Below are 23481 nucleotides of genomic sequence, written 5' to 3'. Positions count from 1 at the left end.
CAAGCATATTGGTGAAAGATTTTCCAAAGGGTTGCAGCTATTGAAGAAGACAAATCAATCTTTTCAATGTGCCGAATTTGTGGCCTAGGGCCAGATTGTGGAGTATGATTGGAGGAATAAGTCAGATATTGTTATAGTACCACTGCTACAGTGACTCGCTACATGTAAAATCCAGATTTCTTGAGCAGTTTCTAGGTTCCTATCCATTTCAGTTTGCATTGCACGGAGGATAGATTTGAATATCTTAGGGCATGTTTAAGAATTTAGAAATCATTTGTAATCTGATTTATATCAGAGTTTTACATCACAAATTGTTGCCCTAATGTCTTATCGTTGTAAATGCATATTTTCTCATTTGTAACCAATGTTACATGTTTCAAAAATATACATTTGCATCTTCATTGTTAGATGTTTTGGAGTTCTTTGCAAGCATATTTATTAAAAGTTTGGCATTTAGAAAGAAGTCAGAATTTAGATCTGTAATATATCCCTTGCATGCAAAGTGTTTGATGAAATTCTCAAGTTAAAGAAATTAGAAAACTAAAATCAGAATTGCAAGGGATATTACATTAGTATCAAAGCTAAATCCTGCCATCCTGAGGGTTTAGCAATCACACGCAACCATCTGAGGTTGTCTCCCATAGTTTTTACACTTCCAGGTGAGCTTTGTCAAACAGGGAAGAGGAATTTAACAGGCAGACGGACACCATGGGTGATAGGCAAGAGGGTAGCCCACCAAGAGATAATAGGAATGAGGATTAGGAAACAAGGGAGTTTTTCAAAGCAATGGTAACAGAACAGGAGCGGATGGCTCAGGCTTTGCAAGCATTCACCACCATGGTTCAGTGCATGAACCCACAAGACAGACAGAATCAAGAGCAAGGGGATAACAAGAGTGCAATGGGGTCACCTAGAGCTCATAGGATGCACTCCAGGACAGCAGACAGGCCTACTCATCCTACCTTCATTAGAGATGAGCCTAGGATAGCACTTACAGAAGAAGCAGGAGAGGAGACGTTTGCAGCTGTGAATAACGAATGGGATTTATTAGATCCACAGGTGCGAGGGAGGATGACATTTGAGCGGTTTGTTAAACTAAGGAGAGCAACAGGACAGCGAGACAGGATAGGAGACCTTGTGGTGAGGATAATGAACTAAAGCGTGCTAGAGGGAAGCTTTCCTTGACTACATTTGATGGTAGTGGCAAAAAGACAATGCAAGCTTGGATTCACAAGCTTGATACCTTCTTAGCACTAAGACCTATAACAAAAGTGGAGGTAATAAAATATTCCACGCAACATTTAGAGGGAGTTACACATGATTGGTGGTACCATGGGATGGTTACCCTTCAGCATAACCAGATGACTTCATATCAGGACTTTGTGGATAGGTTGGTAGAAAGGTTTGATAAAAAGGATCCAGAAGTCTACTTCAGGGAGTTGGCACAGTTGACACAAACAGGCAGATTGGAATATTTCATTAGTGACTTTCAAAGGCTATCTGTTATGGTGCCAAATATCTCAGATAGGAGATTGGTTGTTTTGTTCACTGAAGGATTATCCGAACCACTGAAGAGTTGGGTAAAAGCCTTTGATCCATTCAATTTGCAAGAAGCAATTAAGAAGGCTAGAAGTATGGAACAAGCAACCCCAGTATATAAATTCCAATCAAAGGGTGCATCATCTAGCAAAGACAACAAACCATTCTTCAAGAAACCTGAGAGGAATGAAACAAAGGTTGAAAATAAAGATATCATTTGCTCCTTTGGATAGAGAGACATTGAATGATTTAAGGAAGAAAAACTTCATTCTTATTGCAAAGAACCCTATGACATGAACCATGATTGTCCTTTGAGGCCAACAGGGAAAGCAAACAGGGTTATGTGGGCTTATTACGAGGATTCTAATTCTGAAAATTTGAACCAGCAATCTGAAAATAAGGAATCAATTGAAGAAAAGGGAGGGACAAATGATGAAAAGTTTAACAAAATGGCCACGGGTGATGAGAAGACTAGGGGTGGACTTAAGGAGACCTGTCTCACTAGTGTACAACAAGAGGGATCATTCAGGATGAGAGGGGTATTGGCTGGTCAACGAGTGATCACTTTGTTTGATACAGGTGCTACTCACAATTTTATTGATTCTAGGTTGATTGAAAGACGTGGGATACAGACAGAGCAATTTGAGGATCTGCGAGTGAGGGTAGCTGATGGCTATATCCTCAAATGTGACAGGAAGATTACAAGTCTGCCCCTAAAGATCAACAATTTTGATTTCGAAGCAGATTTTTATGTTGTTAACATGGGTGATACAGATTTGGTCTTAGGTATGACTTGGTTACATAATATAGGGGAGTTCACTCTCAATTTGAGAGATATGGAGATGAAGTTTTAGTCAGAAGGGAAGATCCATATACTTAAGGCCATTTGTGACAGTGGGTTTAGGATGATTTCTTGCAGATGATGGAGAGCTTGTCGAGACATGACCAGGTTGAGTGGACAGCCCATTGCACTTTAATGCCATCACAGGGACAGCAAAAATCAGAATATCACCCAGACTTACAGGGATTGAGAATCAAGCACTACAAGGTTTTCAGTGAAATACCACTAGGTAGACCTTCAAATAGAGGTATTGAGCATATTATTGAGTTAGAGGAGGGTGTTAAACCCATCATGATCACACCCTATAGGCATCCAAAGAGATTGAAGGATGAGATTGAGAAAACCATCAAGGAACTACTTGCTATGGGGCACATTAGACCAAGTAAGTCTCCTTTCGCTTCTTCTAATTTTGGTGAAGAAAGACGATACTCTTAGGGTGTGCATAGATTATAGGGACCTAAACAAGAAGACTATAAAAAACAAGTATCCCATCCCACAGATTGATGACTTATTAGATGAGCTACATGGAGTATGTTTCTTCTCCAAAATTTATTTGAAATCAGACTATCATCAGATCCGAGTCAGAGAGCAGGTTATAGAGAAGACAACATTGAGGTGTCATTGTGGCCATTTTAAATATGTAGTTACTCCATTTGGGCTAACTAATACTCCAACTACTTTTCAGTCTACAATGAACAGGGTCTTCCAGCATCAGTTGACAAAATTTGTGTTAGTCTTCTTTGATGACATCCTATTGTATAGTAGGACATGGGATGAGCATGATAGACACTTAGACACTGTGTTGAGCATTTTGAGCAAGGAGTCCTTGTATGCAAAAGAGTCAAAATGTGATTTGGGATTATTAGAGTTATTATATTTGGGTCACATAATTAGTGCTTAGAGAGTACGCATGCATCCTGAAAAGATTCGTGCTATTATTGAGTGGCCTACTCCTGTAACAACCACTACTCCCGGATCAACTATATCAAAGAAATACAATTAATATTTCATATTCATAGGAAGATAGTTATAATAGATATGTTCATGTGAATGAGATTAATGGTTATAATCAATTAAATGGAAATTTCATAACTAAAAATTAAAGATATCATCAATGAATTTAACACAATTTAAAAGCTACATACCATAGAATTCAAAATCGAAATCTGTCTAGGGATGCTTCTGCAAAACCCAAGGTAGTCCATAAATAACGCTTAGCAACAAATAGCTATACCACTTTATCGAAATGACAAATACCATCAAATACCACTATATCATTTAGGGCATCAAATACCATTGTATCAATTAGGGCATCAAATACCACTGTATCATTTAGGGCATCAAATACCATTGTATCATCCCTTCTCCTTCCATTGCTAATTATGGAAATAACATACAGTTTGAAGATATGTTCATATTCATTATTCACATAAACGAAAGCCAGAAATAATATTCCATCAGATAAACCTATCTCTTGCATATAGATATATTCCATGTTCAGAGGGAAGATCAACTGATCTAACTGGTTACCAATTTCACTGACAAGAAAAGTTGTTTTCATTTAAAGGAAATAACTGAATCAATGTTATAAAACAATCTATCATATCTTCTACTTGTATAACATCATAAAAGTAAAATACCTGTTACCAACAAATGTTTGATTGCGTAACCTTATCTTTGTCTGGTGCATGTCCTGACATCTTGTGGAGAGGGGAAACATTGTCAGGGGCTTAACCTCCCAACCGCGGACCCTTAAAATATCCCCACAAATGTCATTCAAGAAAGTCCCTCCCTACCCGGAGTAGACATGGAACACCTTGTCCAGCCACTAAGCATTTTGGTTCTTAATTCCACCACTTGACTTGCCAATAGGGTAAATATTGGACAAACATGAGCTTACTTTCACATTCTTTAGAGTTTAATTATATGTTTTATCATGTTTGATAGTTCTGATTTCTATTCTTCCTTTTTGCAGGGATTTCTTCCACCTCTTCACCCCCTTTCATTGGCCACCCAGCCAAGATGAGTCCTCGGTATTTGATCATTAATGAAATCCTTCCATTAACAGTTCATTGCTAATACTCAACTAATGCAAAGATGATAATTCATTACTGGCGTTAAGCCGTCTTTGTGACTCAAAGACCCCACTCTTGTTTAATCAGAAATTTGCATCATTAGAAGTAAAGGACAAACTGTTCAAAGATAAGAGACACGCATTGCATATTTGATCTGATTCTGATACAAAACAATTCGCCATAGATATTGAATAAAATAAGAAAGTTTGGCCGTAATGAACTGAACATTATTAATCGATTTGTATCATAGATATTCTTTGATGAAGGACACTCACATTTAAATTAGTACTTGCATTAATTTCCTAACATATATATAAGATAAGAGCAGAGTTATCCACATAACCTAATCAATGATAATATGACTCGAATAGTCCCAATTGGGCGGCTCACATGTTTTGAACAGTAGAAGGCCAAAGCGAATGTCTAAAACAGAGAACCCGTATGACAACAATGCTCAGTTTCACATGTAGTGATGGGAGCCGAGTGAAAAGAATAAAAACGAATAGAAAGGAGTCAGATGGAAAGAAAGAGTCCAATGGAAAGAAGAATGGAGTCGTATATTGGCAAGGAGAGAAGACTTAAGCCGCGGCCCAAGGTGGCAGTTAAAATAAGATCATCAATTTCTTGGTTAACCGATTCAAAAATATGAAAAGGGGCGCCAAGTGTACTCAACCTCTCTCATAGAGACTTATAATTTAAAAACAAATATCAAAGAGCTCATTAGAAGAGTTATTAAAAGAAGAGAAATCCAAAATTATATGCATATATATATATATATAAAATTTTCAAAATGATGTCATCATACTATTATTATGTCCAAGGTCATGCCTATTAAAATACACATATCTATATACATGCATAATTCAGAGTATTATGATTTATTCTAACCTTATATCCTCTCGATATATATGCATGTATATATATTTATACATATATTACTAGAAACAAACTAGAGATTTAATATAATGGTAGCATCATACATTTATAAACATATATGCATTTACATATATATATATATGATGGTGAAGAAAAATGGACACGCCATCATAGAACAACAAAGGTAATGGTTCTGAACGTGAATTTTGATAATGATAGTTATATATTTTATATGTTTGACCAAGTAGCTCATGGTAAAGTCCAATGTACACTCTTGCTTGCTTAGTCGTTTACCCTTAGCCATGGTGATTCAAGGTTCATACCTATTTACCCAATGATGGTGGTGCCCCCGTGCCCAGTTCTTTTCAGACAATGCTTCCACCCCCTTCGACGTGCTCTTGCAGGGAATTCTCCACGATTATATTACATTCCTCAATATAATAACAGTTTACCATAACAAGTTATTATTCATAAACCATCATAATGGCTAACCACCATTCTACTTCCCATGATGAATAACCAACTTTCTAAGATTTCAAGAGAATCATATAATAGCATCATAATGATTAACTAACATGTCATCTTCATATGAAATTATAACAATTAACCATCTTACTATTTCACATGATCATAACAAATTTTAATTGTCAACTAACTTCATGTGAGACCTCAACGGCTATAAGAACATTTTAAATTGGGTCAAAATTTGGGATGTAACATACCCTTCCCCTTGTGTTTCATCGTCCTCGATGAACTTGAAATTTAAACGAAAATCATAAAAGAGCATTTAAAATTGGGCCAAAAATTGGGATGCAACAACTCTAGCAAACCTGACACAATTGAGAGGATTTTTGGGGTTGTGTGGGTTCTACAGGAGGTTTGTTAGTGGATATTCGAAGCATGCCTTGACGGACTTGATGAGAAAGGGGGCTTTCTTATGGACTCTTAAGGCACAAGAGTGTTTTGATAAATTCAAGGAGTTGATGACTTCTTGTCCAGTGCTAGCATTTCCAGATTTTAGCAAACCTTTTGAGTTGCATTGTGATGCATCTGACCAAGGTGTTGGAGTGGTGCTTACGCAGGACAAACACCTAATTGCTTATGAGAGTAGGAAGCTCAGGGGGCCTGAAAGAAGCTTCAACATTTATGATAAGGAAATGTTGGCCATAATGCATGCTTTGGCCAAACTCAAGCAGTATTTAGTGTGTAGCAAATTCAGCATAAAAACTAACCACAATCACCTGAAACATTTCATGGGGCAGCAAGATCTTAATGACAGGAAGCAAAAATGGGTAAGTAATTTACAAGCATTTGACTTTGATATTACCTATTTCAAGAGGACATAGAATGTAGTAGCAGATGCCTTGTCACGAAGACCCCACTTGAGCTTGATGACAGCTATATCAGAGGACTGGAGACATTTGATCCTTGTAGAGTATGCAAAGGATACATGGGCATCGGGATTCATAGATGGATCAGTCCAGAATAGTGATTTCACCCTTGTGAATGAGCTCATCATTTGCAAAGGACGCATTTATTTGGTACTAGGGTCAGAGGTGAGGAGGATGGCTCATTCACAAAGGACGCATTTATTTGGTACCAGGGTCAGAGGTGAGGAGGATGGTGTTGAGAGTTTATCATAACTCACCTATGGCAAGACATCCCGATTTTTACAAAACCTACCGACAGATTCATGAGCATTTTTCTTGGAAAGGGCTCAAAGCTGAGGTGTTGCAATATGTTAGAGAGTGTCCTACTTGCCAGCAGAAAACGCAAGAGGAGTCTTACCCATGCCGATTTACTTCAACCTCTTCCAATTCCTAACAAGAAGTGGGAGTGTTTGTCCGTGGACTTCATTATAGGACTACAGAGAGCTCAGAGCAAAGATTGTCTATGTGTTGTTGTTGATCAACTTACGAAGTTTGCCAACTTCTTCCCGATCGCTACTACATACACTGCTACGCAGCTAGCACATTTATTCTTCAAAGAGGTATTCAAGTTGCATGGCTTACCTCGGAGCATTGTCAACAATAGGGACAGCAGCTTTATGAGTCACTTTTGCCAAGAGTTGTTCAGATTGTGCGGGACAAAGCTCACTCCAAGTACCAACTACCACCCCCAGACATATGGTCAAACAGAGATAGTGAACAAATGGGTGGAGGGATACCTCGGGAATTACATAGCAAGGCAGCAAAAGGCTTGGGTTAAGTGGATATATCTATGTGAGTATTGTTATAATTCCACTTATCACATGTCTATCCAGATGTCATAACTCATGGCATTATATGGATACAAGGCACCCAGTTTCATGGATTTTTTGCTATCAGATAGTAGAGTGCCTAGTGTTGGAGACTTATGACAGAAGAGTCAAGACATTGTAAAGGCTCTTAAGGAGAATATCACTAAGGCACAGAAACAACAGAAGAAGTATGCTAATCAGAAGAGGACTAAGCGGGCTTTTGAGGTAGGTGATATGGTATATTTGATGTTGCAGTCTTACTGACAGTCCACTCTCAAAAAGAGTGGTGCCGAGAAACTTAAGCCACGTTATTATGGACCTTCCAAGGTGATTAGGAGAGTTGGAGAGGTGGCTTATGAGTTGGATTTGCCAGCAAAAAGCGAAGTTCATAATGTTTTTCATGTGTCACATCTCAAAAAAGCGTTGAGACACCACATTGTTCCTTCTACAATGCTTCCACCCTTGGATGATGAAGGAAAATTGGTATTGGTGCCAGAGGCTATCATTGATTTCAAGGAAAGGAACTTGAGGTGGCATACTATAAGGGAGTATCTAGTGAAATGGAAGGACTACCAGTAGAGGATGCGACATAGCAGAATAAGGAGATTTTGCAGCACCCCGAATTGAAGTTGCTTGAGGACAAGCAATTTCAAAGAGGGCGGACTGTAATGTCCGCCATCTTTTAAACCCTCAGTGGAGTTCTTAGCCTTCCATTCTCCGAAGGCTAAGTGGAGAAATAAGGAGAAATAAATTAAATTAAAGTCAATAAATAAATAAATAAATCTAAAGGTGACTTTATATTTAATTAATTTAATTTTCTAGAAACACAACTAATTATTGTATTAGAAAGGGGGAGGCTTCTAGAGAGTGCAATTAAATAATATTTTATTTCCTTCTAGAAGGGTGAAGGAAAAGAATAAATAGAGGCGAGAGCTTCATTGCTAGGCATCCATTATTTGCTTATTTGATTTCTTTGAGCTCTGAGCAAGGGTTTCAGCATTTCCCACTGGAGAATGGAGTTCTTTTGTGTGCCTCCATTTGAGCTGGTGAAATACCTAGTGAATTTGGTATGGGGAGGACATCATACAAGTGTTCTATTCGAGCATATTGGTGAAAGATCTTTCGAAGGGTTGCAGCTATTAGAGAAGACAAATCAGTCTTTTCATTGTGCCGAATTTGTGGCCTACGGCCAAATTGTGGAGTACGATTGGAGGAATAAGTCAGATATTGTTACAGTGCCACCACTGCTACAGTGACTCACTACATGTAAAATCCAAATTTCTTGAGCAATTTCCAGGTTCCTATCCATTTCATTTTGCATTGCACGGAGGATAGATTTGAATATCTTAGGGCATGTTTAAGAATTTAAAAATCGTTTATAATCCAATTTATATCAGAGTTTTACATCAGAATTTGTTGCCATAAGGCATAATGTCTTATTGTTGTAGATGCATATTTTCTCATTTGTAACCAGTGTTATATGTTTCAAAAAAATACAGAAACATTTGCATCTTCATTGTTAGATGTTTTGGAGTTCTTTGAAAGTATATTTATTAAAAGTTTGGCATTTAGAAAGAAGTCAAAATTTAGATCTGCAATATATCCCTTGTGCTCAAAGTGTTTGACGAAACTCTGGGGTTAAGAAATCAGAAAACTAAAATCAGAATTGCAAGGGATATTACAGTGAACTATCTTGAAGTGCTTGTGTGTAAAGTCCCCGGGTCTGGACCTATGGACTTTGGAACTGATTCATTCACAAGAGACCTCTTTCTATTAATTTGCACCCTCAACAAGTTGAGATAGAAACAATAAATTAGTTGCAGGGCATTGGAAATTATTATGAACTGTAGCGATCTCGATTATACCAAATGCTTAATATGGTAAAGTGGATCTGAATAAACGATGAGAAGTCTTTCCCAATAATGATCTAAATAATATTGTTCTAGCTATCCATTAATATGCTACAACGAAAGAATGTATTATAAATATGTTGATCAAGTCTACCTGTGAAGGATTGAGAGTCCTATCTTATTTAAGTAATCGTGACTGATATTAGTATGATATGTCACTTAGAATGAATGCTTATCTACTCTTCATATGGATGTATTTCTTAAACTGAGTAGTTATTCATCCATACTAATTGTTATCCTGATATCATTTTTTGTATATGCAAAAGGGGTGTTTCTTGGTCACAGAGTGTATGACATTCCCGGTATCTCTTCTCTTCTATGGTTACGAAGATTATATTACTGCTATCAATCTGATCTAACTGATTGCTTGATAGAGTGCCTTTGATGGGGATAATCCAAAGTTGGGATGACACTATGTTCAAAAGTATGATTTAAGGCTTATGCAATATTTGTATTGCTATTTCTGATTTTCAATTTCTTAGCCTCAATATTCTCCTTCTTGTATGCTAATCTGTAACTTTTCCTTAGTGCCATTCTCAGGTGTATTCTATTGATGGATATCCTTGCTTATTGTTTGCTATGGTCCATGTTCGCTGCAAGGAACCTGGTTGCTGCTGTTTTTACTCAAGCTCGTATATGTCCTAGGTGTTCTCTTTATTTGCTGTTGACTAGATCCTACTGGTCTCCGTCCTCCGTCTATCTGTTATCGCCTTTTCTAGGCATATAAAGTCATTAGTTTACTACTGCTTACTAAATCCCTTGTTTACAGATTGTGTCTATATCTCGATGCTGACTGTCTCAATGCTGCGATGGTGTTTGATGCCTAACTATAATATAATACCCTGTTGTGTGTATTATGATTCCCTCTTTATCATTGGCGTATGGTGCTCATAGATTTCTGTAGTCACTGCTTCGTTAGGAGATTTCTGAATAAGATGTATATATCGCTGCAGTCTCTAACCAAGCATCTATTCCTGTCCAAACTCTGACATGGTAGGATAAATCCTCTAGATGTGATTAATTTTCTTTGAAGTGTTTTCAGGTTTCTTACGTTCCTCCCCATAGTAGTTCTCTAGTGTACTCCATGTCATGTATAATTAAATAGAGGTGATTTTGTAAGGAAAGAATGAATCACCATATTTGTATATTATTGAGTGAATGTAAGCTCCACATTTGATATAGTTATTTTGTACCTGAATATATATTTCTCTAATCTTTGGACTTCTTTTCCTCCCTAGATGATTTAGTGCAATGTTTTCACCCTTTATTTGTAAAGGTGTTTATGCTCCCAAGAGACACATCTCTTCCTCGATAATTCAAGCCCATTGGTAAGAGAATGGGTGGATATATATATATATATATACACTAATCGATGCATGAATTTCCCTTTATTTAAAGGGCGGATGATAACACTCTTGTAATTGGGCATGAGTTACTCATATTTAATTTATTTATTTATCATATTATTTTATTCGTCATATTGAGTAAATTACAATAATACTATATAATGATTATATTGATCAGTATATATTATATCTTACTGATTTCTTATTATATTTATAATAATAAATTATATTATGATTTAGTATTATTTGTTCTATTATTAATTTATTTATTATTAAATTTTATAAATATGGGGACATAACATTGTGCCTCATTTCTACACCTTTGCAGGCTTACAATTGCAGCAAGAGGTAAGTACTTGTTCCATTTTCCTTTTGTTTTGTTTAAGCTTTTTAATGTTTTCAATTATCTTTCATTGCCAATAAGATCTAGGTTTCTCAATATGTATACAGTTTCTTACCATAGGAAAAGGAACTTCAATGGGATCTACCTCTTCCTCAGTAAGCAATGCCAATGCCCAACAAAGAATAGAACTCCAATCTGATTCTCCTTTGTGGAAGTATGTGAATATTGTGCATCCTCATCCAAAAGGTGGTGCTTTCCGTTGGATATGTTAGGGTTGTGATGTAGAAATAAATAGTTCACATTTTCGTGTGGTGGGCCATTTATGTGGATACCCTAGAAAGGAGTTGAGAAATGTCCTGGAAAAAGAAATGCACCCATGCCAAATTCATTAGTATTCAAATATATTCAAGAGTATAAGGAAGTAGACGAGAGAGAAGAACTTAGGCAAAAATACCATTGATGGCAATAAAACTAAAAAAAGAGAAAGCGGAATGAAATCCACCACAAATGTTGTAATAGATCACCCCTTCTATACTAACTCAGTTGCCCCTAATTCTCAAAATGGAGCACCCTTTCCACACAAAAGAAATGGACCACTAGAAATTGCATTTGAAAATCAGAGTAAGGAAATTGTCGACATTGATGCAGCAAGATGCTTGTATTTCAAGAAGATGGTAAGAAGTGCTAATGAAGCACCTGCAAGGTATTTAGGTCCCAATTTTGAGAAAGTACAAACCACCTTGCTGGATCAAGCGGTCAAGTTGATTGATGAACAATTGAAGCCCATCAGCAATTCATGGATCCAGATAGGGGTAACAATTGTTTCAAATGGGTGGAAAGATGTTAGAAATCGTCCATTGATCAATGCTTTGGCAACGTCCCCTAAAAGGGCAATGTTTTGAAAGCGGTGGATTGTGAGGGGCAAGTAAAAAATGGGTAATTTATTGTTCATATTCTCATCTCTATCATTAAAGAAGTGGGTGCTAAAAACATTGTCCAAGTTGTAACAGACAATGCAAAGAATTGTAGAATTGTTTGTTTGTTGGTTGAAGAGAGATACCATCATATTTTTTGGACACCTTGTGCAGTTCATTTACTCAATCTTATGCTACAAAAAATTGGGAAGAGTATTGAGCGGATCAAGGAGGTGTATGCAGAAGCTAAGGACATCCAAACGTTCATCACCAACCACCACATCAGTCAAGGGATATTCAAAATGTTCTCATGTTTGGAGTTGCTGAAGAAAAGTGAACTTGAACTCAAGTTAGTAATTTAATATTTTTTAAATAGTATCTTACAATTTTTTATTTTTTGATTGTGTAATGTGTATTCTTTTTTGAAGTATGTATCTAATAGTTGTATTTTGCTTGCTCTATTTTATGTTACATGTTGCTGAGACACATTGTGCATCAAATGTAATCATCTTGAGGTGACTTATGGAAGTGAAAGAGGTACTTCCCAATATGGTAATCAACAACAATTGGGCTATATTAAGGCAAAGCAATAGTGAGAGGGCATCCAAGATAAAGCTTAGGATACTGGATGACTTATGGTGGGAACATGTGGAATATCTCATTAAGCTCAATGAGCCCATTATGACCATGCCTTGGAGAGATCTATGATGCCATAGACTCAATGGTTAAGAAGATCGAGCAAATTGTAAATGAAAAAGAGCAAAATCCTCAAGAGACCTTCTTCAAACAATTGAAAGCAATTGTTGTAGAATGATGGAACAAAATGACCACTCCTCTACATTTGTTTGCCAATGCATTGACGCCCAAATACTATGGCACCCAATATACTAATCTATCAAGAAGGCCACCACCCTATAAAGATATAGAAGTGTTTGGTGCATACAAGGCAGCATTTGAAAGACTCTTTCCTAATAATGATATGCGAGATTTGACTAAGGATGAGTTCATACAGTTTGTGGATGCAAAAAATCTAAGCAATGATGATCTTCGTCATAGGTTTAGGAAGGATGCTCATAGTTGGTGGTACCTCCATGGCCAAAGATTCCAAACATTGCAGCCCCTTGTAATCAAAGTGATATCACAAGTTTGATTTTAAATTACTATTAGTTTACTTTGTCTTCATAGATTGCTAGAAATTCTAAGATTCAAGATACATAGTTTAAATTTTATTTTAATTGTTTACTTGGTCATGTCTTCATAGGTTGCTAGTTCATTTGCTTCGAAAAGAAATTGGAGCACATATTCTTCCATCCACTCAATAAAGTGCAATAGGTTGCAATCAAAAGAGTGGAGAACTTGGTATTTGTGCATTACAATTTGTGTCTCATCTCGCACAAGACTAAAGAATACAAAGAAGGGGAGACAACAAGGTGGGATGTAAATGCAGAGTTGGAGGGCTTGGATGTTTCTGCTTCTTGGCTTTCAATTGAAGATTTTGAAGACTTTGATGCCCATTCTATTATTTTTGCTGTTGATCCTATTGGCCTTAGCTATATTGCTGAGTCAACTAATGCAGTAGAACTACGAGGAGGAGGAGATGAAGAAGATGAATATTAATCAAATTTTGATCCATTGGTTGAACTTGAAACAATGATACTTGAACTTGTTGTTATGGATCATGATTTTATTTTAATGTTTTGAATCTTTGATATTGAACTTGAAATATATGATAGTATGATCAGGATTCATGATGCTATGATTATAAATTTAAAGTTTATGGTGTTTTTGTTGTTTAAATGATTAAGTCATATAATTTTATGATACTATGTGGCATTTTAATTTTAACTTATGCTTCTAGGCTTCATAAATATGTATATATACAATTTTTACATATTTTTGTACAAACAAACCCAAACCACTTTTCAAAATTTTGTCGTACCAGCAAACCAGTTTTTCGAATTAAAACCGGTAACTATGGTAAAAAGGAACTCCAGGAGTTAAAAGTATAAATAGCACAAGTATCTAACCAGAAAAAAGGTTGCCTTGCCTGCAAAGAATTCACAAATTAAATTATTAAAACTCCCAAATTAAATCATTTCTCCCTTCATAAAACATGCCTACTTTTCAGACTTACCTAAACTAGATAGCTCCATCAATGAAATTCTTTCATAATTGATCGTTATGTGGCATGTCCACTTTCAGGGACATGATACTATTTTATCAAGTCACTTTTTGAAAGGGATTACGAAATGAGGTAACCCAAAAAGGGAATGGCTGGCAGTAAACCCCAAATTTCAAGGAAAAGAAAATGACTGGATTAAAACTAAATTATAATTAAAAGAAAAAAAGAATTTGAATTTTTAATATTACAACTCAAATAAGGTAATGGTAAACAAATTTAAAGTTTTCCATTGACATTTTGATTAATAATGAAAGGCAAAATGCTAAAATGAAAATACAGTCATCCATCATGTTTCATGCTTCACAATTTAAATTTCAAACATCATGATTCATGATTCAAATTTCTTACTTCATGGTGCATTATAAATTGATGTGTTTCATTTTCCTTACTTTTGTTCCCCAATTAGGGCTCTTGCAATGGGACACCTAGATGTACCTCAAGGGACAACTAAGCATCCCAAACAAATTTTCCTGCAGAACCGAATCAGGACATCCAAGGGTTCCTGTTGAAATGTGAATGAAGAAACAACCCTGACATGTCTCACTGCCCAAGGATCCCAAGAGGATGAAAAGCCATGTCTCCAAGGAACAAAGCCATACTGTAATCCAAGATATTTTTCCAGAGCCCTAATCTGCTGCTTTTACTCATCCTACCAAATTAATTTTGGAAGAACGTTGTCTCTCATCCACTTCTCATATATCCATTGTCTAGTTCAATTTGAAATTTTCCCATTAACGCTGAAACAAGTTCCTTCATGATAGTATTGCATTAAGAGGACACCAACCTAATAAGATTTTATGCTATAGTAAAGCACAAGTTAAAACACTAAATATTGAAATTGCCTGACCTGTTCAAGTTTAACATGCTGGGAAGCAAGATCGCTGAGAGAATGTAAAAGTCTAACACCACATAGCAAGTGTTGAAGGTGTATATCAGCACCATTGGAAGATACAAGAACAGCCAAAAGGTGCAAAGGCAGGTGCCAAGCTACTTTTTCAATATCGACCTTCATTCAACAATCTAAGTGTTAGATAAGTTTGTTTGGTCAGCTTGAAATGCAGCAATCACAAAACAGAGAGAAATGCTCACCTTCACTGAAAAGCCTTTCTGAGTAGTTAAACATAGTATCAAATTATCAGAATTCTCCAACAACTGGTTAATCTCCTGTGCGCTACGGCTGTGCAGCTTTTCCACTACAGTACAAAGATCAAGTATCTACACAACACAAAGTCAAATTAGAATGGAAATGAAGATTTGAACTACATCAAATTATTTCCTTTCTTATTGCCCAAAATAGCCAGTTGTGCTTCCCATTAGCTTAGGCTCTGCAGAGTTGGTTAGGGAACTGAATGTTCTACGGAAAGCTCAAGGCTGTAGCTTCAGTGTGTTTCAGTGACATTTCAATTTTTGGCATATGCTATTTTTAGAAAGTGCTATTTTGTGCACTTAGTTGTGATTTCTGTTCTTCATATTTGTGTACGGTGTTCTCGATTTCAATGCCTTGGAAAAGTTCTAAGGTAATGAGAATTATATTTTATATTTTTCACTTCAGCGACCAAAAAAGTGACTCTTATTTTATGACTTTAAGTGATAAATGCTTTATAAAGTTTAACTCAAAATCGGATGCATAGGCAAGGGGAAGATATAAAGTGATTTTAAAATTTTCATATATCTAGAGTCTTTGGAGGGAAAACATTATATTTTAAATTTATATTGCCCTAATTTTTTCCTCCGTATCTATAGAATGGTATTTAGAATTCTCATTCATTCTTTCTAGTTGTGCAGTGTGCACACATAATTAAATGTTGTTGAAATGAACCTAGAGAGTTCTAATGAATTTTATGGATAAAATTCCTCTATAGTTGCTCAGATTATAGTGGCACAATATTCACCCTAGCTGGTTATTGCTTTCAGTTTGAGTTTCAGTGGTTTTTGTTAAAATTTTGTGGTAAGGGTTTGAAGAAGATGAAGAGTTACAAAGTATTCTGATTTGGGTTTGCAGTTTTTGGTGAATTTGATCCTTTTTGAAGAGTTAAAGTTTCTTACACATTTTTTAATTTTCCCTGCGCTGGCCATGCTATTCTAAGATTCAAATGTTTTCTCATATCTGTGAGATTAGGTCACATATCATTATGTTTTGTTGCAAAACATTTTCCTTTGCTGGGCGATGAGAATCAAATAGTTAATTTAAAACCTCTGGATAGCTTTTGAATTTGTTTTGCTGATCACCCATTTTGAATACCGTGCAGCTCTTCTTGGCACGTCGGAGCTTTGTGGAGGTTTAAATTTGCCATTTGAAAGAGCAAAATCCCAACTTAAGGAGTACTTGGATGACTAGGAAATTATTTGAATATTTGAGAGCAGATTTGGAGCTTTGTTTGGTGCCTGGAAATTATTTGTAGAAGTTGCCCATCTTTTTGAAAGCTCAATTTGGTTGCAGAAATTTCTGAGTTTAATTTTAGTGTATGAAAACCTTCATTCAGGCCATAGGACGTGTTGGATGGACTGAGTTTTGGTGTAGGAAAAAGAATTGATATTGAGTTGGTGAATCATCAAATCTTGTGATATTCTATGAAGGCACTGAAAGGTCAAAGGAATCTGAGCGTAAGCTGATAGCAATTACCAGTAATCTTTTCCACGTCTACACATGTTAGTTGTATTTCATTTGCTGATTTTATGCAATGTATGCTGAAAGTTAAATAAATAGTGTTTGGCTCAATGCAATTTGCTCTAGCAAACGTTTTTATGTACTGTATCTATCAATGTTTAAGGAAAAGAATGAATGAAATCATAAAAATAAATCCAATCAGCAAACTGTTTCTATCCATTACATTGCCATTCAAACTTGCAAGCAATTCCAATAAAAGAATTAGGACCGCTACAGTTACCAATGGAACTGATGTTTCACGTAAAGCTGGAACTTGTTCCAGCAACATGGCCAGAAATGTAGGTTTTGAAATCCTAAACACTACACATCGAATGGGATGGAATTAACAGTCAACAACCAAAAGACATGGTATGAGTATACTTATTCTGATGGTTGGTGATATATCTTGGAAGCAACTAGTGAATTATGAAGAAATTGATTTCAGAAGTGAGAGATGCTTTGGCCATGAACATCTCGCTCTCCAGAGTGAAAGAAAAGGTTGTCAATTCTGGAGGGCAACCAGCAAGCCAACCTGGTGGGTGGCTACTAAACCTCATGACCATTGTATTACTCCTAAAACAATCCAACATAATGATCTTGCGGCAGAATCTCATCCATGTAGTACAGCTCAACGAGATAAGGAAAATTAAGACATGGGTGCACTTCCTTAAAGGACGAAAGTTTTAAAGGACTCCCTCTTCATTCCTTCCACCACCTCATGCAAGGATTATGGTTCTATTCCAGATATTGAGAAGAACTTGTGCTTACTTGAAATTATCAAGCTCCCTGGTGTCATGTCTATGTTTGAGGACCTTGAGGTTAAACCAAACAGTCTTCAGAGATTCTGAAGGTGATATTGGTCATCCATGTACCAATGATGACGAAACTACTCGGCAGCAGGATTGGATTGAAGTTAAGGAAAGAAGAAGAAATATCCTTGCAGTAGTACACATCTAATGACTCGAAGGTCGTCTATTTAAAATAATCCAGTGAAAGAAATGTAATATGATGAAGTTGTTAAAAGTCATCAACCTTAACTTGTTTGGTTTTGAAATAATTGCAATTTTTTTGAATGAAGCAAAGGGGCTGCAAAGCAGAGTCAACACGTAAAGTCGCAATACCCCAAAACCAAAGAAGCTACTAGCATTCTAAGCAATCGACCTAATGTAGAAAAAATATATTGGAATGGACATCAACTATCTGTCAGTCAGCTACTTGTCAATCTATGAACACTTAGCTCTTGGTGGACGCTAAGTCACTATAGTGTTTTTAGAGATTAAAAGTTTTGAAGTTGGCGATTAGAAGATTAATATATAGCTACGTGGATTTTATCCTAGCCTCTTATTGACCTTGCTTCTTGTTCGGTTGTGTTTTCTGTTGTTTCTCTAGCTTGATGTCAATTTATAGTGTGTTTCTTGATCATAAGTTGCATGATCAATAAAGATCAAATCACAAGAGCACATATTTGCATGCATGCTCAGAGAAAATAATTATGACATCAGTGGATAACTGAATGAACATTGACTCCTCATAAAAAGTCCTCTTTGGAACTTATGCAATGCACAATTATTTGGTAAATGATTTGTTCATTTTATGAGACAGACTTAAGTAAAACTTGTGTACACACGTGGTTGAGAGATCTCAAAGTGTCTGCCAGTCCATTCACTGCAATCATTGAGTACTCCCTCTACAAGTAATATGGATTTTATTTTAGGACAGCCACAGAAAACTCTAAGAATAACAGTAAATTCATGAACTGCAAGATTTGAGGACATAAATTGCTTGAATATGTTCAGTTAGATTATTTGTACTGTTGGTCCATTCGAAAATCATATGGGGCAAAGGTCTGACCTTGCATAGGCATACAAAAATTTGTATAGATCTGAGATTTATAGAATGGTTCAATGAATCTTTTTTTTTAGCAAATGGCATTTATGAAGGCTTCTCACTTCAAATTCGGTCTGCTTGTCTGCCAGTCCATTCACTGCAATCATTGAGTACTCCCTCTACAAGTAATATGGATTTTATTTTAGGACAGCCACAGAAAACTCTAAGAATAACAGTAAATTCATGAACTGCAAGATTTGAGGACATAAATTGCTTGAATATGTTCAGTTAGAGTATTTGTACTGTTGGTCCATTCGAAAATTATATGGGGCAAAGGTCTGACCTTGCATAGGCATACAAAAATTTGTATAGATCTGAGATTTATAGAATGGTTCAATGAATCTTTTTTATTAGCAAATGGCATTTATGAAGGCTTCTCACTTCAAATTCGGTCTGCTTGTACTTGACAGCAATAAAGTAAATGGTACGCCCATATAACATGATTAAGATCAACTATGAGGATAGTGTATGCCACATCAACCAAATGGCAAGGGAAAGACCTGCAGAATAGCTCTTCAAATGTTTCTTTACAATCTAAAGCCATACAAGTCCACTCAATACTCTCCCACTAATTGTAAGTTTCCCAAGGACTTCGATTCTACAAGGCAAGAATCTTAAACAAAAGGGTTAAAGTCCTATTTTTCTTATTAATAGTGATAGCAGTCACATTGTTCATGATGCTGTAGTTAAAGTTAGTGCTGAAGGTAGATCTGGGTACTCAATCCAATCTACCAATGTAAGCTGTGCTAACAAGTGCAATAGGTGGGTTCTTTGAATCAGTGGAGAATTGACATTTTGCCGCAAAGTGTATTTTCATTAGCAATGTTTAGATCAATGCACTGTTGCAATCCGATAACACAATATTGTTGCTGCAAGTTTTTGGGCACTGAAGGCCACAAATTCAAGCTGAGGTACAAAATTAGTAGAGTTAAGAAGGATTATAGTTAAATTTAACATTGTGTTGATGTCATAATTTATAACCATAAAAGTTAAAACAGAACTAGTCATGACAGAATTTACAGGCTGCGCAATCATAAAATGCAGAAAACATAGAGCAATTAGATGCCTGGGTAGGTGGAGCTTAAACAACAGAAAATGTTCAGTGACAGGAAAGATTGTGGTGAAATTCAAAAAAAAGTAATATTATATCAAAGGTGACATGAAGATTTAAGTTTAGGCAAGTTATATTTAAGTATAGCGTATGCAGAGAGCTGAGAACATGAGATTAAATATTTCCATCCACATATTGTTTGAGATTTAATAGAAACTTTTTCTGGAAGGATTGAACTATGATAAACACTGAAGGATTTTTTGAATATATATGGATGGATCCAACATAGATAGCGATTGAATTTCTATTTTCATATAATCCACCCTATACGTATGGTTCAATTTCTTTATTCAGTTCAATAATAATGACCTTATACTTACGTAAACTAGTTCCAATCCAATAACGACCTTATATTCACATGAACTAGTACCCCTCAAACATCTTAGAATTAGATCTCTACTGAGATCAATAATAACTTATCTTAATAAAACATACATATCTAGCATATTTCCTTTTTATAGCCTCCAACTCAGATTCACTCAGGAATTTATCCTTTGGAGAGAAATGTGATAGTAACAGAAATAATATGTTCAATCAAACATATGACAAGCGTATACGAAAGGGGCATAAAACGTGTCATGAAAATACAAGTACCCAAAATATGTGATAAAAGAATGAATATTTTAGTAAGAATGGGTATTTTAATAAGAACGATGTATTAGAAAGAGTGATCAAAAATTCACTTTCGGGAGGTAGCAATGAAAATAAAAGATAATTTAAGATCCTAACAATTATTATAAAGATCATATTTATAAGACTTGGGCCTCAACTGCAAAGTAGACTTCAGCGAGTCAATCCACAAAAGCGAAACTTAGTGTGTCGTCGACTAAATCCATTTGGGTGCATTATGACTAGCCTGAATAGTCTCGTAACCACGATGTAGATAAATTGGACATGTTTTTGTTCAAAAGTGAGAAAATAACAGAAGTCATATACAAGTTTTCTTTCATTTTTGTCTTTATCAACACCTTTCTACACATCATGAAATCGTATAAACCAATAATACTAAATACTATGAAATCGTATGTGCCAATACTACTAGGCAAGGAAACCATCTTTGCCTTAAAGGATAATGGCCTATTCGATATCGTCTGTTTACATCAGAACTCACATTACAAATATCAGATAAACTTTGAAAAGTTTACGTCCAAGCACACAAAAAGATTATGATACTTGGCAAAAACCTAAAAATAAAACCACCAACACACACTATAGTTTAAGTTTGTAATTTTAGCGCCGATTTTCTAAAAGGTTGCCCTGGTTTATTCGTCGACTGCTTCAATAAACATATACATGCATAGAACCAAGCACAAGTTTCTGAATTGGATGTAAAAGAGAAGATGTAGCATATACAGTGCTTTGGCTTACCTCGGTAAAATCGCAGCAAAGGGTATTCATACTGCTAGAGATCATGAATCCTTATTCTAAGTTTCCCTCCGCATTCACACCACCTTAAATAAATATGGGTTTCCATTCAAGCGAGGGGTCACATGAACAGTCACTCTCACATCCCGTGAAATGCTTCAAGTTTGTCATGTTCTTGCTGCTGTCGATTAGCCACATCTCAGTAGGCCCTTTCCTCAATCAGTTTGCGAACTCCACAAAACTTATAGTAACGATTAAGTATGACAAGCTACCAAAAAATGAAATAAAAAAAGGAAAGAGAGAGATCATGAATTACGACACATGTTGAGATTACGATGGAAGTGAGATATGATTCTAAATCAGAATGAAAAGTATTGTGATGTTGACATGGTTTTACTTCCATCGTAAGCGCATTAAATTTACATGCTGGTTATAATGGTTTTTCGGGAGAAAACTCGAGATTTATGATAACCATAAACATTCCCAATTAATTGTATTTTATCAGGAGAATGGGCTAACGAATTGTATTTATACTCTATATTTGCTTTTAATTTTTGAACCTATGGTGTTTTGTTTTGTTTTTAAAGCTTGGAGCAAAGAGCATGTATGTGTTTGATTCGGGTGCCTTCAACCATTGCATTCCATTGATCCAAAAATCTTGGGAAATAATTTGATATGGTATCAAAATGTCATTTTCATGTTTGAATGTCATTTTATTTGTTAAATTGTTTAAGTATATTAAATTTATTATCATTAAAATTATTTGTATTTAGTAGTGATTTTTTTTTAGAGCATCTTTCCATCAAATTTGTATCTTTCATATATCAAATAGGGAAACTTTATATAGATTTAGTTCATAACAGCAATAATAAGTCCATGCAAATAGCTAGTGGATCTTGCAAAAAGAGAGCATCAAAATGACAAGACAATATTATTTTGTATGTGCATGCTAAATGTTGAATTTACATCATAACGCATCTTCTATACATTTGGAGGAAAATAGTTTTCCAAAAACAACTTTGTGGGTGTCCTTCAATTTTTGTATGCAACAAGATAATTTTGCGTAAACCTAAATCAAAGGCATCACAAATTATTACTAGCAAAAAAATTATTGTGATCAATAACTGGAAATAGAATGTTGGTTTTTTCAAAAGCTTGTATGTTTTTTTATTTATCCTCTTTTTTACTTGCACTATAAACAATGATATATATCAAAGTGTCAAGATTTGGCGGTTCGCAATATTGAATTAAGAGTTCATCGTGTGCTATGTCTTTGTACACTTCCAACTTTCCTTTTGCAATTCTATTTTTGTTTTCTATTGCAATAACATTTACTTTATGCATTGGATTTGAATCAATTAGTTGTTCCTTTGACATCCTTTAACTATCATGATTGGAAACTTACAATACAACTTTACTGAAGAATGAAAGTTTGTATAAGGTAATGTGCACTAAAAATAAACCTATTGTAAAAACAGATAAAAGAAAAAGGTTTAACAAGTGTGATCAAGCCCTTGGATTCCTGTATATTAGTATATCTCATAAACTACTCTTTCATGTAGAGGCATTAAATGTATACTTAATTTGGAGTTTGACTTGCATTCAAAAAACTCTTTGTGAAGCTAGATGAAATGAGAAGCCATAAGTTGAAGAATTAGCTCATAAGTATGAGCTCTATTTCCTTTGACACCTTGGAGTGCACTTCTTTTCTAAGTTCAAAACACTAATTTTGTTATTGAGAATTGCCTACCCAACCCAATCCTTACCAGGAGGTAATAGAGTCTCAAACCTTGGATTATAAGGACAATAATAAAAGTATACTTGATGTTAATATTAATTGATGTAGCTAGAAACATAGGTTCCATCAAGTGAAATAGTATGACGTTAAATTATCTGGTTAATTACTAGTTAGATCATATTTTCATGATGATGCCTTATGATAAGATTTAAGATGTTTTTTATTCAAGATGATTGGGTTAATTTGTTAGGATGATTTACAATAATCCCTAGACACTTTGCCTTATATGTTGTTGGGAATTTTATAGATATTTAAATTGAAATATGCTCAGACTACTAGTTATTCAAATTCCTTTAATTTAAATACAATATTAAGATGTTTATATGTTGTTATGTTGTATTGCACCCCTGCTATCCGTGGATTGTCTGTGGGTGCTAGTAAGAAGTGAGACCAAATCGTAGTCACTTG

The 23481-nt window shown here is 35.5% G+C and overlaps 1 protein-coding gene across 2 annotated transcripts in view; it reads right to left on the bottom strand.

Moving 5' to 3' along the window:
- LOC149543281 (nodulin homeobox-like) overlaps window positions 1–21641 on the bottom strand; it is a 182936-nt gene extending 161295 nt beyond the window's left edge. Inside the window, exons 1-3 of one of the 2 annotated variants that reach the window (XR_016355613.1) lie at window positions 21279–21505; window positions 15355–15480; window positions 15113–15271 (exon numbers count right to left, since the gene is read on the bottom strand). Coding sequence is in view for 1 of the 2 variants with exons in the window: in XM_089798127.1 (XP_089654253.1) it covers window positions 15113–15271; window positions 15355–15480; window positions 21279–21323 (330 nt within the window). In the remaining variant the exon portion in view is untranslated. Of the gene's footprint in view, window positions 1–15112; window positions 15272–15354; window positions 15481–21278 lie in introns of both variants that reach the window. The other variant, XM_089798127.1, reaches the window with a different exon arrangement.
- Window positions 21642–23481: the final 1840 nt, after the last annotated feature.

This window comes from Cupressus sempervirens, chromosome 8 (genome assembly GCF_028749045.1).
Source record: "Cupressus sempervirens isolate cs-2001-9-10 chromosome 8, ASM2874904v1, whole genome shotgun sequence".
NCBI classification, from domain to species: Eukaryota; Viridiplantae; Streptophyta; class Pinopsida; order Cupressales; family Cupressaceae; genus Cupressus; species Cupressus sempervirens.
Note: the sequence above shows the minus strand (reverse complement) of the source record. Positions and strands in the feature narration are given on the sequence as shown.